The 17,405-nt window shown below is 52.4% G+C and overlaps 1 protein-coding gene across 1 annotated transcript; it reads right to left on the bottom strand.

Annotated features, from left to right (window-relative positions):
* Positions 1-676: 676 nt before the first annotated feature.
* Positions 677-17,065, bottom strand: LOC116958061 (uncharacterized). The gene is made up of 5 exons (XM_076055159.1): positions 16,631-17,065; positions 15,630-15,870; positions 7,977-8,022; positions 5,359-5,798; positions 677-2,057 (listed from the first exon to the last, which is right to left on the bottom strand). The coding sequence occupies exons 1-5, from the start codon at positions 16,668-16,670 to the stop codon at positions 1,808-1,810; spliced, it is 1,017 nt and encodes a 338-aa protein (XP_075911274.1). The 5' UTR covers positions 16,671-17,065; the 3' UTR covers positions 677-1,807.
* Positions 17,066-17,405: the final 340 nt, after the last annotated feature.

The following is a 17,405-nucleotide window of genomic DNA, read 5'->3' as shown; positions in this document are numbered from 1 at the left end:
GGGATACACACACACACACGTGTTCACACACACACACATACGTGTGTGTGTGTGCGAACACGTGTGTGTATCATCACGGTGGCTATGAGATGTTGACTACCTCGCCTGGCGTGCAGGAGGTCGTGGCTTCGATCCCGACCCTGACGATGCCTGCTGCTGCTGTATATTTGGAGTCTGCGTCTCTCTCTCATCATCATCATCATCACCGTGGCTATGAGATGTTGACTACCTCGCCTGGTATGCAGGAGGTTGTGGCTTCGATCCCGACCCTGATGATGCCTGCTGCTGTATATTTGGAGTCTGCGTCTCTCTCTCATCATCATCATCATCACCGTGGCTATGAGATGTTGACTACCTCGCCTGGTATGCAGGAGGTTGTGGCTTCGATCCCGACCCTGATGATGCCTGCTGCTGCTGTATATTTGGAGTCTGCGTCTCTCTCCGTGGTCGTGTGGATTTCTCTCTGGGCCCTCCGCTTTTTCTCTCCTACGTTTGGGATCAACGTCACTGTGCGTTCAGAGAGTAATTCGGCTGCTGCTACGACTCTCCACGTGATGATGATGATGGTGATGATGATGGTGATGATGAAAATCCGCCACTTGGTCGAGCTGCTATCACGTGCGATGGCGAGCGCGTCGCTTCTGAAGAAACGAATTTCCGCTACACAGCAGCTGAGTTGGGGGCGAAATGAAAACACGGTCCAGTTTATTTGGGCGGAGAAACCGTAACAGCAACGCACAGTGCGAGAAGAATAAGGAGGAGGCGTGGTTTAATTATTGTTGATCGAGCTTGGTGGTTTGATTCCGCTAGGCCGCCCTGGTCAATGGCGTGGCGGTGATGGTCGTGGTGTGCGTGGACCTCTTGCTGTGCCGACAAACGCCACCACGACTCCTCTCACGCGTCGTCTGTCCGGGCGCCACGGTGGCCAGGAGATGTTGACTACCTCGCCTGGTGTGCAGGAGGTCGTGGGTTCGACCCCGACCCTGACGATGCCTGCTGCTGCTGTGTATTTGGAGTCTGTGTCTCTCTCCCTATCATCAAGGTGGCTTGGAGGATGTTAACTACCTCGCCTGGTCTACAGGAGGCTGTGGGTTCGATCCCGACACTAACGATGCCTGCTGCTGCTGTATATTCGGAGTTTGTGTCTCTCTCCCTATAATCATCAAGGTGGCTAGGAGATGTTGACTACCTCGCCTGGTGTACAGGAGGTCGTGGGTTCGATCCCGACACTAACGATGTCTGCTGCTTTTGTATATTTGGAGTCTGCGTCTCTCTCCCTATCATCATCAAGGTGGCTAGGAGATGTTAACTACCTCGCCTGGTCTACAGGAGGTCGTGGGTTTGATCCGGGACACTAACGATGCCTGCTGCTGCTGCTGTATATTTTTGCGTCTCTCTCTCTTTTGTCGGGGCCCGTTGGCGAGTCATTTGCCAAGTACACTCGATCTCTTAACGTCCTGGGCCTCGGCGCGGGAATGTGGAATGAGCCGACATCTCCCCCCCCCCCCCCAATCCGGGACATCACCGGCCCTTCCAGAACATTCCCTCCGCCCGGTTGGTGTTCGGGACTGGCTCGCTTGGGGTCACCTGCCGATGGGGCCGCAAGCGAACGCCCACGCCCTACCCCTTGACGTCCTGGGCCCCGGCGCGGGAAAGTGGAATGAGCCGCCCTCTCCCCAATTCTACCAGATCACCACCCACACCACCACCACCCCCCGTGGTGGTGGTGGTGGTGGTAGGGGTTGTGGTAGGGACGGGCTCGCTTGGGGTCACCTGCCGATGGGGTGTTAATCGAGCGCCTCTCGCCCTACTCCTTGACGTCCTGCGCCCCGGCGCGGGAACGTGGAATGCGCGCCTCGTGCTGCCTCGCGCGCAGCCTCAGCGCCGCGATGCTGGACGCCCGCAGCTCGGCCAGGTCGCAGGCCGGAGCCCGGCCCTCGCCCGGAGGCGCCGGGGGCTCCGGCGTCGCCTCGCCGGGCACGGCCCGCCAGGCGAGGACGGTGGCCTCGGCCTCGGCCTCGGATCGTGGCGTGGGCGGCGACCGCGTGGCCAGGAACCTGGGGGGCCGGGGGAGGGGAGGTGGTGGTGGTGGTGGGGGGGGAGATTGCAAAATAAACTAAACCGTCGTCGGTTCTATGGGTTGCGTGCAACGTGAATGTGGTAGACGTCTCTGCAACCGATCGCAGGGAGGCGGTCGCGTGCAACCGGTCGCAGGGAGCGGTCGCGTGCAACCCGTGGGTTGGTGTCCAGGAGGAGTTGTACACCCTGGCTCTGCCAGGCAGAAGGCGGCACGTAGCGCGGTTTGCTACGTAGGGTGCGAAAGAAGTTCCAGTGCCCACGCCACTCGCCACTAAGTGAAGGTGGTGTCACCACGGCGCCTGTGCCAGGCTAGGTGCACTTTGAGGGTAACACGTGAAGTGTCGAAGGATCGCTGCTGGCAGGAGGAGGTCACGGGACAGACCCAGCAGGTGCCATGGGTTGACCGACTGAGATGACCACTGGTAGATTCACCACCAGCTGTACCCCCCTACTGTGCCAATTTGTGGAGTTTTATCCGCCCGGCGCTCCGCTCGTTGTTGTGAGAGCGTCGTTCCTCTGCCCTCCGTTGTTGCTGGAGGGCGACTGCCTCCAGATGCCCAGTAGCCTCCTCCACATAGGCCGATCTTGACACCGCTGGTACCGCACATCGGCAAATCCACTCAGCTCCACATCCTCCTGTACCGCATCAGCTCCATCTCTCCTCCAGCCCATGCCGCGCCCGTTTAGCCCCCTCTATCTGGCCAAACAGAAGCTGCTTGGGCATGCGGTCGCTGGGCATGCGGGCGACATGGGAATGTGTCCAGATCTTTCAAGGATTTGTGAGCTCCTTACACAATCCAGCGTGCTGGTTAAACTCAGGATGGATCGTAGGCAGGCCCAACCTAAATGTTTCTAGGCTGGGCCTAAATGTTTCTAGGCTGGCATGCCTACGATGTGAAAAAAGTTCACACACACATAGCACGGTTGGTGCGAAAGAAGTCCAACGCACACGCAGCACGCACACGTAGTGACGTTAAGGGTGTCACTGTGGTGTTAGAACCAGGCGCTGTCACAAGACTGCTACTGTGCATCTGGAACCTCTCCCTGGGGCCAGAGTGAGTACGGCACGCGAGCGGGGCCCTAGCGGGCATCGGCCTGGCTCGGCCTGAGAGAGGGCAAGTCGGGACGTGGTAGTCTGGGTGAGCCCGAGAGGGCACGTGACCGGGACAGGGTAGGGAGAGGGAGCCGGAGGGGGGCTTGAGGGACACGCGGCGCTAGGCCTAGATCCTGCTGGAAAGGTCTCGAAGGGGGCGTGGCCGAGGGCGGAGCGAGGCCGCGCTCAGGGGCATAAAGGGGCGGTCCCCGAAGCGTCCTCGGAATGGACGCCACGTCCCTCCGATCTACGGTCTCCGCTCGGCATCGTGGGTCAGTCACGAGGTTACTGACCGACCCGGTTATGTCGTTAGCCTTGTTGGGGTGTAGTTAGCGCGTGTGTACGTTTATGTCGCTAGCCTTGTTGAGGTCTAGTTAGTGCGTGTGTACGTTTATGTCGCTAGCCCTGTGGGGTCTAGTTAGTGCGTGTGTACGTTTATGTCGCTAGCCCTGTTGGGGTCTAGTTAGTGCGTGTGTACGTTTATGTCGCTAGCCCTGTTGGGGTCTAGTTAGTGCGTGTGTACGTTGATGTCGCTAGCCCTGTTGGGGTCTAGTTAGTGCGTGTGTACGTTTATGTCATTAGCCCTGTTGGGGTCTAGTTAGTGCGTGTGTACGTTTATGTCGCTAGCCCTGTTGGGGTCTAGTTAGTGCGTGTGTACGTTTATGTCGCTAGCCCTGTGGGGTCTAGTTAGTGCGTGTGTACGTTTATGTCGCTAGCCCTGTTGGGGTGTAGTTAGCGCGTGTGTACGTTTATGTCGCTAGCCTTGTTGAGGTCTAGTTAGTGCGTGTGTACGTTTATGTCGCTAGCCCTGTGGGGTCTAGTTAGTGCGTGTGTACGTTTATGTCGCTAGCCCTGTTGGGGTCTAGTTAGTGCGTGTGTACGTTTATGTCGCTAGCCCTGTTGGGGTCTAGTTAGTGCGTGTGTACGTTGATGTCGCTAGCCCTGTTGGGGTCTAGTTAGTGCGTGTGTACGTTTATGTCGCTAGCCCTGTTGGGGTCTAGTTAGTGCGTGTGTACGTTTATGTCGCTAGCCCTGTGGGGTCTAGTTAGTGCGTGTGTACGTTTATGTCGCTAGCCCTGTTGGGGTCTAGTTAGCGCGTGTGTACGTTTATGTCGCTAGCCCTGTTGGGGTCTAGTTAGTGCGTGTGTACGTTTATGTCGCTAGCCCTGTTGGGGTCTAGTTAGCGCGTGTGTACGTTTATGTCGCTAGCCCTGTTGGGGTCTAGTTAGTGCGTGTGTACGTTTATGTCGCTAGCCCTGTTGGGGTCTAGTTAGTGCGTGTGTACGTTTATGTCCCTAGCCCTGTTGGGGTCTAGTTAGTGCGTGTGTACGTTTATGTCACTAGCCCTGTTGGGGTCTAGTTAGTGCGTGTGTACGTTTATGTCGCTAGCCTTGTTGGGGTCTAGTTAGTGCGTGTGTACGTTTATGTCGCTAGCCCTGTTGGGGCCTAGTTAGTGCGTGTGTACGTTTATGTCGCTAGCCCTGTTGGGGTCTAGTTAGTGCGTGTGTACGTTTATGTCGCTAGCCCTGTTGGGGCCTAGTTAGTGCGTGTGTACGTTTATGTCGCTAGCCCTGTTGGGGTCTAGTTAGTGCGTGTGTACGTTTATGTCGCTAGCCCTGTTGAGGTCTAGTTAGTGCGTGTGTACGTTTATGTCGCTAGCCCTGTTGGGGTCTAGTTAGTGCGCGTAGACGTTTATGTCGCTAGCCCTGTTGAGGTCTAGTTAGTGCGTGTGTACGTTTATGTCGGTAGCCCTGTTGGGGCCGTCCATAAATGACGTCACGCGATTTTGGACGCTTTTTGACCCCCCCCCCCCACGTCACAAAAAGTCAGACAGACCCCCCCCCCCCGCCACGCCCCCAAAACCATATTTCCAGAAAATAAAACATGCTTCAACTCGCTTTAAACTATCGTCATTGTAGTGCGTATTCAATGTGGCGCTGCACTCTGATGTTGTAGGAGAAAACATTTATCAAAAAGTCTAATTAATTAAGTGGAACGTGTTTTCCATATTTATTTATAAAGTTGCGCGTTTTGATGTGACGTCACATTTCTTAAACTCCCACCCCCCCCATCGTCACACATCGTCACAAATGTCTGACCCCTCCCCCCCCCCCCCCAGGTGCGTGACGTCATTCATGGACGGCCCCTAAATCGCGTTGAGTCAAGCAGTGGACAAGAGGGCTGACCTTCTGAAGTGCTCAGCCAGGGACGGAATCCTCAGGGTCAGTGTCACGCCTCTCTCGGGCAGCAGTCCCGGGGGGCACACCGTGGGCAGCAAGGCAGCCTGCCCACGGTCCTGCTGGTGAGCGTGGTGAGGATGGTGAGTGTCCTGGTGAGTGTCCTGGTGAGTGTCCTGGTGAGCGTGGTGATGGTGAGTGTGGCGAGCGTGCTGGTGAGCGTGGTGATGGTGAGTGTGGCGAGCGTGCTGGTGAGCATGGTGATGGTGAGTGTGGCGAGCGGGCTGGTGAGCGTGCTGATGGTGAGTGTCCTGGTGAGTGTCCTGGTGAGTGTCCTGGTGAGTGTGCTGGTGAGTGTGGTGAGTGTGCTGGTGAGTGTGCTGGTGAGTGTATTGTTGGTACATTTTTGCTCTCTTGCGCCATTTGGCGCGACGGTTCTGAAACCAAACCTGGAGAAAGCATCACCACCACCACCACCATCATCATCACCACCACACCATCACCACCACCACCACCATCATCATCACCACCACACCATCACCACCATCACCACCACCACCATCATCATCACCACCACACCATCACCACCATCACCACCACCATCATCACCACCACCATCACCATCATCATCACCACACCATCACCATCACCACCATCATCATCATCATCACCACCATCACCACCACCACCATAATCATCACCACACCATCACCACCATCACCACCACCACCACCATCATCATCATCACCACCACCATCACCACCATCACCACCATCACCACCATCACCATCACCACCATCACTACCATCACCACCATCATCACCACCACCATCACCACCATCACCACCATCACCACCATCGCCACCACCATCGCCACCATCACCACCATCACCACAACCATTACCACCATCATCATCACCACCACCACCATTGCCACCACCACCATCACCACCACCACCACCACCATCGCCACCATCATCAACACCACCACTATCACCACCACCATCACCACCATCATCATCACCATCTCCACCATCACCACCACCATCTCCACCATCACCACCACCATCTCCACCATCACCACCACCACCATCGCCACCATCATCAACACCACCACCATCGCCACCACCACCATCACCACCACCATCACCATCACCACCATCATCATCACCATCACCACCATCACCACCACCATCTCCACCATCACCACCACCACCACCATCACCACCACCATCGCCACCATCATCACCACCATCATCAAAATCATCACCACCATCATCACCATCATAACCACCATCATCGTTATCAATATTATCAATATATCATCACATATCATAGATCAATATAATATCATCGATATCAATATTATCATAGATCATCTATATGACTATCATCAATATCATCGATATCATCAATATGGTCATACATAGCAGTTGCAATATGATCATAGATCATCTATATCACAAATCATAGATCATTATCGATCATCAATATATCATCGATATCAATATTTTCATAGATCATAATTACGATCATCAGTACTATCAACACAATGATCAATATAACCATACGTCGACATGACCATTGACCATCAATAAAATCATCGATCACCATCATGAATACTATGATTACGATCATACATCATCATTTCCAATATGATCAATAATAGGCATAATGCATCAAGATCAGCATTATCAATGTGAGTACCGTGGACCATCATCGATGTAGATTATCACGACCAATATAATCATCAATAATCAATATCATCGATCATCATCACCACCATTACAGCTATATCATGGGCCATCATGATCAATATCTTAATCAATGATAAATCATTGTCACGCCATTAATGCCAACCAATGTCATCAATACAAGGATTCTGATCGTCATTACCAATACGAAGCTTTGTGTCAATATCCTCATGATTGATATCATCCTCATCAATATCAGCACCACAACATTGCACACGAGGAGCGTTGGTATTGCTAGTTAAGGAATAGTATCGGGGAAGTGGTGGTGGTGATATCAATAGCAGGAAGTTGTGGTAACTACCGCTAGTTAGTAGTAGCAGGAGTGGTAGTTAGTAATAGTGGTAGCCAGTAGCGATGATGGTTGCGGTAGCTGGTGGTGGTAATTAACAGTGGTAGTTAGTAACAGCGATAGTTGCTGTGGCAGTTAGCGGGGTGGTGTTAGTTAGCGGTGCTAGTTAGCGGGGTGGTGTTAGTTAGCGGGGTGGTGTTAGTTAGTGGTGCTAGTTAGCGGTGTGGTGTTAGTTAGCGGTGCTAGTTAGCGGGGTGGTGTTAGTTAGCGGTGCTAGTTAGCGGGGTGGTGTTAGTTAGCGGGATGGTGTTAGTTAGCGGTGCTAGTTAACGGTGTGGTGTTAGTTAGTGGTGCTAGTTAGCGGGGTGGTGTTAGTTAGCGGTGAAAGTTAGCGGTGCTAGTGTGCGGGGTGGTGTTAGTTAGCGGTGCTAGTTAGCGGTGCTAGTTAGCGGGGTGGTGTTATTTAGCGGTGCTAGTTAGCGGGGTGGTGTTAGTTAGCGGTGTGAGTTAGCGGTGCTAGTTAGCGGTGGTAGTTAGTGGTGTTAGTTAGCGGGGCTAGTTAGCGGTGGTCGTGCGGTTCAGACCTGTACCCGGGACTCTGTGAGCTCCAGGCTCTTTGCGAGTTCGTCCCTGCAGAGAGAGACAGAGACAGAAAGAGACAGAGAGAGAGACAGAGAGAGAGACAGAGACAGAGAGACAGACAGAGAGAGAGACAGAGAGAGACAGAGAGACAGAGAGAGACAGAGAGACAGAGAGAGAGACAGAGAGACACAGAGAGAGACAGAGAGACACAGAGAGAGAGACAGACACAGAGAGAGAGAGACAGAGAGAGACAGAGACAGAGAGACAGACAGAGAGAGAGACAGAGAGAGACAGAGAGACAGAGAGAGACAGAGAGACAGAGAGAGACAGAGAGAGAGACAGAGAGAGACAGACAGACAGACAGACAGAGAGACAGACAGAGAGAGATAGACAGAGAGAGAGACACACAGAGAGAAAGAGACACAGAGAGACAGAGAGACACAGAGAGAGACACAGAGAGAGACACAGAGAGAGAGAGACAGTGAGAGAGACAGAGAGACAGACAGAGAGACACAGAGAGAGACAGAGAGACAGACAGAGAGAGAGACAGAGATAGAGAGACAGACAGAGAGAGACAGAGAGAGAGACAAAGAGACAGAGAGAGACAGAGAGACACAGAGAGAGAGACAGAGAGACAGACAGAGAGAGAGAGAGACAGAGAGACAGACAAAGAGAGACAGAGAGACAGAGACAGAGAGACAGAGAGAGACACAGAAAGAGAGAGACAGAGAGACAGAGACAGAAAGACACAGAGAGAGATAGACAGAGAGAGACAGAGAGACACAGAGAGAGACAGAGAGAGAGACAGAGAGAGAGACAGATAGACAGAGAGAGACAGAGAGACAGACAGAGAGAGACAGAGAGATAGCAGTGACATCACCATCACTAACCAGCTCGTTTAAACTCGAACTAAACTTGTTATTTTACCCCGTGTAAGGCCCTACTGAGCAAATACGCAGTAGCTGGTGTCACAGAAGCGACACCTCGCCATGGCAGATTGTGGCTCAATCAAGTGGCTGATATCATCATCATCGCGTGGAAATTTATAGCAGCCAAATGCTCTAAACGCGTGTTTCTACAGAGCCACAGACACCCATAGAGACCCACAGTGACCCACAGAGACCCACAGAGATCCACAGAGACCCACAGAGACCCACAGAGACCCACAGAGATCCACAGAGACCCACAGAGACCCACAGAGACCCACAGAGACCCACAGAGATCCACAGAGACCCACAGAGACCCAGAGACCCACAGTGACCCACAGTGACCCACAGAGACCCACAGAGACCCACAGAGACCCACAGTGACCCACAGTGACCCAGAGACCCACAGTGACCCACAGAGACCCAGAGAGACCCACAGAGATCCACAGAGACCCACAGAGACCCAGAGACCCATAGAGACCCACAGAGACCCACAGTGACCCACAGAGACCCACAGTGACCCACAGTGACCCAGAGACCCAGAGATCCACAGAGATCCACAGAGACCCACAGTGACCCACAGAGACCCACAGTGACCCACAGTGACCCAGAGACCCACAGTGACCCACAGAGACCCAGAGAGACCCACAGAGATCCACAGAGACCCACAGAGACCCAGAGACCCATAGAGACCCACAGAGACCCACAGTGACCCACAGAGACCCACAGTGACCCACAGTGACCCAGAGACCCACAGTGACCCACAGAGACCCACAGTGACCCACAGAGACCCACAGAGATCCACAGAGACCCACAGAGACCCATAGAGACCCATAGAGACCCACAGAGATCCACAGAGACCCACAGAGACCCACAGAGACCCAGAGACCCACAGTGACCCACAGAGACCCACAGTGACCCACAGTGACCCACAGTGACCCACAGAGACCCACAGTGACCCAGAGACCCACAGTGACCCACAGAGACCCACAGTGACCCACAGAGACCCACAGTGACCCACAGAGACCCACAGTGACCCACAGAGACCCACAGTGACCCACAGAGACCCACAGTGACCCACAGAGACCCACAGTGACCCACAGAGACCCACAGAGACCCACAGAGAGCCAGAGACCCACAGTGACCCACAGAGACCCACAGAGATCCACACTTAGAGACCCATAGACCCACGTAGATCCAGAGACTCATGTAGAACCATGGAGACCCACAGAGACCCACACTTAGATACCCATATACCCACGTAGATCCAGAGACTCATGTAGAACCACAGAGACCCACAGAGACCCACACTTAGAGACTCATAGACCCACGTAGATCCTGAGACTCATGTAGAACCATAGAGACCCACAGAGACCCACACTCAGATACCCATAGACCCACGTAGATCTAGAGACTCATGTAGAACCATAGAGACCCACAGAGACCCACACTTAGAGACCCAGAGACCCACGTAGATCTAGAGACTCATGTAGAACCACAGAGACCCACACTTAGAGACCCAGAGACCCACGTAGATCTAGAGACTCATGTAGAACCATAGAGACCCACAGAGACCCACACTTAGAGACCCAGAGACCCACGTAGATCCAGAGACTCATGTAGAACCAGATACACCCACAGAGACCCACACTTAGAGACCCAGAGACCCACGTAGATCCAGAGACTCATGTAGAACCATAGAGACCCACAGAGACCCACACTTAGAGACCCATAGACCCACGTAGATCCAGAGACTCATGTAGAACCATAGAGACCCACAATGACCCACACTTAGATTCCCATAGACCCACGTAGATCCTGAGACCCATGTAGAACCATAGCGACCCACAGAGACCCACAGAGACCCACAGTGACCCATAGTGACCCACAGAGACCCACACTTAGAGACCCAGAGACCCACGTAGATCTAGAGACTCATGTAGAACCAGATACACCCACAGAGACCCACACTTAGAGACCCATAGACCCACGTAGATCCAGAGACTCATGTAGAACCATAGAGACCCACAATGACCCACACTTAGATTCCCATAGACCCACGTAGATCCTGAGACCCATGTAGAACCATAGCGACCCACAATGACCCACACTTAGATTCCCATAGACCCACGTAGATCTAGAGACTCATGTAGAACCACAGAGACCCACACTTAGAGACCCAGAGACCCACGTAGATCCTGAGACCCATGTAGAACCATAGCGACCCACAGAGACCCACAGAGACCCACAGTGACCCACAGTGATCCACAGAGACCCACACTTAGAGACCCAGAGACCCACGTAGATCCAGAGACTCATGTAGAACCATAGAGACCCACAGAGACCCACACATAGAGACCCAGAGACCCACGTAGATCCAGAGACTCATGTAGAACCATAGAGACCCACAGAGACCCACACTTAGAGACCCAGAGACCCACGTAGATCCTGAGACCCATGTAGAACCATAGAGACCCACAGAGACCCACAGTGACCCACAGTGACCCACAGAGACCCACACTTAGAGACCCAGAGACCCACGTAGTTCCAGAGACCCATGTAGAACCACAGAGACCCACAGAAATGTATAGCGGCAGACAAAAACTGGAAACGCTTGACGTCGATTCTCAAATGTAGAAGGAAGAAACCGGAGGACACGAAGAAAAATACCCCGTGACCACGGGGAGAGAGAAAGAGAGAGAGACAGACAGAGACCCAAACTCCAAATGTACAGCAGCAGGCGTCGGGGTCGAACTTATACGGCCAAAATGCATCATATACTAACCAAACCATTTCGATTTAAAGCTTTCGTGACTGCAAGGATTCATCTTCTTTGGTTCTTTCGGTAAAGTCACCACGTAGAATGAGAATAAAATAATAAATTGATAAAATAAAATAACACAATAATATTCTCACGACGTTTCAGCCACAACACAAGCGGCCTTCATCAGGTGAAGGGACGAGAATGTCTGGAGGACAGCGCTGGAGTGAACCATGTCATTTTTTTTATTTGCATGTTCCCCACAAGCATATGTGGTTAGTGCAGCACCTGATCCCTTGATAAAGGATTCTGCTTGGTGTTTCAACATCTTAACACAGCTGTTTTAATTGTCAGAAAGGGCAAGACCTGCTCTTGTATTTTGATAGTGGCAAGGGAGGGCCCAAAATGTAGCCGCTCAACCCCGAGCTCTCAATGCTCCTGATAGTGGCATTGTCCTGGTGCTGTTCGCCTTTTGGCATAGTCCTCTGGGGTCTTACACCGTTTGAGACTAGGCCCTAAAGAAGGCTTCGGCCTCCAGTGTGGACCAATGAGTTTCAAAGCCGATGCATCATCATAATCATCATCATAATCATCATCATCATATACTACCAGAGTGTGTGTTTTGGTGTGTGCATGTTCACCATAAGTACCGTGCAGATAAGGATTCCCTGCAAAAGGTTTCCATTTGGTGTTTTAAACATCTCAACACCGCCTGTTTTACGATGGCCTGAAAGGTTAAGAAACCATTCCCTTTGGTTATTTCGGTAAAGTCGCGGAGGTAGAAAAAATAAACGAAATAGAAAAAATTGAACGAAATAGAAAAAAATATTTTATATTTCGTTTTCCGTGTCTACCTACGTGCTATAAATAGTTATTTTTTTAATTCGTTTTCCATGTCCACCTACGTGGCTTTACCGAAAGAACCAAAGAGCATGGATTCCTGCAGTCACGAAAGCTTCAAGTCGAGGGCGCATCGTAGCAAATCTGAAACTTGCAAGCGAAAAGCAGCCCGTGACATTGATATTCATTGCAACCATTCGTTGAGAGATGTCACTGGCAGTGACTGTGGCGATGGTGGTGATGGTGGAGGTGTCACCGGTGTGCAATTTGTAAGGCCGCGATGACGCAGACTCGTGTCATTTGAAGGTTATAATCCCTTGTTCATCACGGCGTCCTTTTTACTTCAATGTCTCAGCAGCGTCACGGAGATCACGTGATGACGTGAGGGTTCTGAGGGCTGTGAGTTGACGCCCCCCCAATTTGGAGTGACGTCACCCGCTAATTATTATTAATGGAAAAGGGGGGGGGTGTCCATTTGGAGGACGTCACCTGTTCATGATTATTAATGAGGGGGGCTGGTCAGGAAAGCTTCAAATCAAGATTGAACCTATTCTTGTATTTTGATACCGGCGAGAAATGTCCCATATTGCTGCTCGAATTTGTACAAATGTCGCTGTTGGTTAAACGCTCCCACACGCCGCAAGCCTGTGAGTGAACTCGTAAGCGAAATACTTGGCGACGTGTTGGTTGACGTTACAAGCCCATTAACCCAGCGGTCCCCAATCTTTTTGGCACCAGGGAGCGGTTTCGTGGAAGACAATTTTTTCACGGACCGGAGGTGTGGGGGGGTGGTCATCATTGGGTCTTTCCCCCCCTTTTGATTATTACTCCTTGTGGCTACTAGGGGTTAGAGCTTGTGGGCTTACTCATTGTGGCTACTAGGGGTTAGAGCTTGTGGGCTAACTCATTGTGGCTACTAGGGGTTAGTGTTCGTGGGCTTACTCCTTGTGGCTACTAGGGGTTAGAGCTCGTGGGCTTACTCCTTGTGGCTACTCGGGGGTTAGTGCTCGTGGGCTAACTCCTTGTGGCTACTAGGGGTTAGAGCTTGTGGGGTTACTCATTGTGGCTACTAGGGGGTTAGAGCTTGTGTGGTTACTCCTTGTGGCTACTAGGGGTTAGAGCTTGTGGGCTTACTCATTGTGGCTACTAGGGGTTAGCGCTTGTGGGCTAACTCCTTGTGGCTACTAGGGGTTAGAGCTTGTGGGCTTACTCATTGTGGCTACTAGGGGTTAGAGCTTGTGGGCTTACTCATTGTGGCTACTAGGGGTTAGAGCTTGTGGGCTTACTCATCGTGACTACTAGGGGTTAGCTTGTGGGCTTACTCATTGTGGCTACTAGGGGTTAGAGCTTGTGGGCTTACTCATTGTGGCTACTAGGGGTTAGAGCTTGTGGGCTTACTCATTGTGGCTACTAGGGGTTAGAGCTTGTGGGCTTACTCCTTGTGGCTACTAGGGGTTAGAGCTTGTAGGCTTACTCCTTGTGGCTACTCGGGGTTAGAGCTTGTGGGCTTACTCATTGTGGCTACTAGGGGTTAGAGCTTGTGGGCTTACTCATTGTGGCTACTAGGGGTTAGAGCTTGTGGGCTAACTCATTGTGGCTACTAGGGGTTAGAGCTTGTGGGCTAACTCATTGTGGCTACTAGGGGTTAGCTTGTGGGCTTACTCATTGTGGCTACTCGGGGGTTAGAGCTTGTGGGCTTACTCATTGTGGCTACTAGAGGTTAGCGCTTGTGGGCTTACTCTTTGTGGCTACTAGGGGGTTAGAGCTTGTGGGCTAACTCATTGTGGCTACTCGGGGTTAGAGCTTGTGGGCTTACTCTTTGTGGCTACTAGGGGTTAGAGCTTGTGGGCTTACTCATTGTGGCTATTAGGGGTTAGAGCTTGTGTGGTTACTCCTTGTGGCTACTAGGGGGTTAGAGCTTGTGGGGTTACTCCTTGTGGCTACTAGGGGTTAGAGCTTGTGGGCTTACTCATTGTGGCTACTAGGGGTTAGAGCTTGTGGGCTTACTCATTGTGGCTACTAGGGGTTAGAGCTTGTGGGCTTACTCATTGTGGCTACTAGGGGTTAGAGCTTGTGGGCTTACTCACTGTGGCTACTAGGTGTTAGAGCTTGTGAGCTTACTCATTGTGGCTACTAGGGGTTAGAGCTTGTGGGCTTACTCGTTGTGGCTACTCGGGGTTAGAGCTTGTGGGCTTACTCCTTGTGGCTACTAGGGGGCTAGAGCTTGTGGGCTTACTCATTGTGGCTACTAGGGGTTAGAGCTTGTGGGCTTACTCCTTGTGTCTACTAGGGGTTAGAGCTCGTGGGCTTACTCATTGTGGCTACTAGGGGTTAGAGCTCGTGGGTTTACTCCTTGTGGCTACTAGGGGTTAGCTCGTGGGCTTACTCATTGTGGTTACTAGGGGTTAGAGCTTGTGGGCTTACTCATTGTGGCTACTAGGGGTTAGAGCTTGTGGGCTTCATACCAACACCGCGACTGAGACAAGTTCGCAGTGTGGGAAAGAGGCGCGGACGGAAGTGGTAAATAATAAAACGATGGGGGCGGGCCACGTGATCGGACTCACCGCTCTCACCTCCTGCTGCTGTGCGGTCCGGTTCCTAACAGGCCACGGACCGGTACCGGTCCCAGACCCCTGGGCTAGCGGACTGGCCGTGTTGGGTGGCGGCGGCGGGTTTAACGACGGCACGCATTTAGATTTAGGTGATCTGATTCAAACAAAAAACTGTTATGCATATTGGTCGTGAAGAGGATGATAGTACTGGTGGTGATGGTGGTGATGGTGGAGATGCCACTGGTGGTGATTGTGGTTGATGGTGGTGATGGTGGAGACGTCATCGGTGGTGATGCTGGTGATGGTGGTGATGGTGGTGATGGTGGCGATGGTGGAGACCGTCACCGCTGGTGATGGTGGTGATGGTGGCGATGGTGGAGACCGTCACCGCTGGTGATGGTGGTGATTGTGGTGATGCTGGTAATGGTGGTGATGGTGGTGATGGTGGAGACGTCATCGGTGGTGATGGTGGTGATGGTGGTGATGGTGGAGATGTCACCGGTGGTGATGCTGGTGATGGTGGTGATGGTGGCGATGGTGGTGATGCTGGAGACGCAACCGGTGCCGCCAACTCACCTGAGGAACACGTCCGGGTAGTGCGACCTCCGGAAGACAACCTCAAGCTCCGTCAGCTGGTGGCTCGTGAACGTCGTCCGGCACCGCTTCTGCTTCTGCCGGGCCGTCCCCGAGCCCCCCGCTCGGGAGGCAAACTCGGCCCCTCCGCCCGGCGGCGGCGGTGGCTGGCAGAGTCGAGTGTTGCCCCGCGGGCAGTTGACACCCGCGACGACCGAGTGGTCGGCGCCTGGCATCGGGTTTGCTGGTCGCACGGGGCGGCGGGGGGGGGGGGGGGGGAGGATTTGAATCGATTTAAGCGACGTGGCGTTCACTTTTAAATTTTTACCGTCGTTTTAAAAATCGCGGTGACGACAATTGCAATATCTTAACATGTGTCTAACCGACGCGCGTGAAAATTTAAAAAAAGATGCTGGGATTTCTCACGAAAAAAACAAAAATACCACCAAACCCACGTGGCCTCTGGCTCGGGCGGCTACTCACGAATCGGAATCGGGTATTGACGGGAGTTTCATAGGCGGGCTATCAGCGGGATGATCAAGGGCGCTTGGAATTCGAGTGAATTTGGGTCGGCGGGCGTTGGTCTCGCGTCGGGGTACGGGCCCACCTGAACAGGTGAACTATCTCCAAATTAAGAGGTGAACTATCTCCAAATTAAGAGGTGAACTATCTCCAAATTAAGAGGTGAACGATCTCCCAAGTAAGAGGTGAACTATCTCCAAATTAAGAGGTGAACTATCTCCAAATTAAGAGGTGAACTATCTCCAAATTAAGAGGTGAACGATCTCCCAAGTAAGAGTTGAACAATCTCCCAATTGGCAGGTGAACGCTCTCCCAATGAGCAGGTGACCGATCTCCCAATTAACAGGTGAACAATCTACAAGTTAAGAGGTCAACAATCTCCCAATTAAGCAGGTGAACGATCTCCCAATTGACGATCCTCAGCACGGCGGCAGGAGTGGTCATTGTCGTGGGCTAATCAGCGAAACCTCGGTGGAATTTACCGATCGCGATGACGGAATTGAGAGGCTTTTCAGCGGTCATCGACGAGCTGATCGTCGTGAGGCCTGCGATGTTCTTTGGCCGGAGTCCCCAGGTTATGAGACGCTCTGGAAAGTAAGACGGTGCCCCAAAGGGGCGTCTGCCCAGGTGTTAATGAAATTACATAGATCTGGTCACACACGCACGCGTGCAAGATGCAGCAGGTAAAGTTACGCGAATCCGGTGACGCCTACCGGATTACAAAGACGCACCCCGATATATCCGGTGACGCCTACCGGATTACAAGATTTGCCCCGAAAAAGTTAATCAAATCCGGTTACGCCTACCGGATTTCAAGATTTGCCCCGATAAAGTTAATCAAATCCGGTGACACCTACCAGGCTACAAAGACGAACCCTGATAAATCCGGTGACGCCTACCAGATTACAAAGACACACCCTGATAAATCCGGTGACGCCTACCAAATTACAAAGACACACCCTGATAAATCCGGTGACGCCTACCAGATTACAAAGACACACCCTGATAAATCCGGTGACACCTACCAGATTACAAAGACACACCCTGATAAATCCGGTGACGCCTACCAGATTACAAAGACACACCCTGATAAATCCGGTGACACCTACCAGATTACAAAGACACACCCTGATAAATCCGGTGACGCCTACCAGATTACAAAGACACACCCTGATAAATCCGGTGACGCCTACCAGATTACAAAGACACACCCTGATAAATCCGGTGACACCTACCAGATTACAAAGACACACCCTG

Source organism: Petromyzon marinus, chromosome 70, assembly GCF_048934315.1.
Source record: "Petromyzon marinus isolate PM22_M1 ecotype Great Lakes invasive population chromosome 70, UKy_Petmar_22M1.pri1.0, whole genome shotgun sequence".
NCBI classification, from domain to species: domain Eukaryota; kingdom Metazoa; phylum Chordata; class Hyperoartia; order Petromyzontiformes; family Petromyzontidae; genus Petromyzon; species Petromyzon marinus.
The sequence above is the reverse complement of the archived record's forward strand: the minus strand, read 5'-3'. Positions and strand labels throughout refer to the sequence as shown.

Excerpts from the sequence above, each read along its gene's own strand:
- LOC116958061 (XM_076055159.1), bottom strand. The coding sequence starts at position 16,670 with ATGACCGCTGAAAAGCCTCTCAATTCCGTCATCGCGATCG. Across the intron at positions 15,871-16,630 it reads CAATTCCGTCATCGCGATCG|CAAACCCGATGCCAGGCGCC; the intron begins GTAAATTCCACC and ends CCGTGCGACCAG. Across the intron at positions 5,799-7,976 it reads TCACAGAGTCCCGGGTACAG|GTTTGGTTTCAGAACCGTCG; the intron begins GTCTGAACCGCA and ends TGCTTTCTCCAG.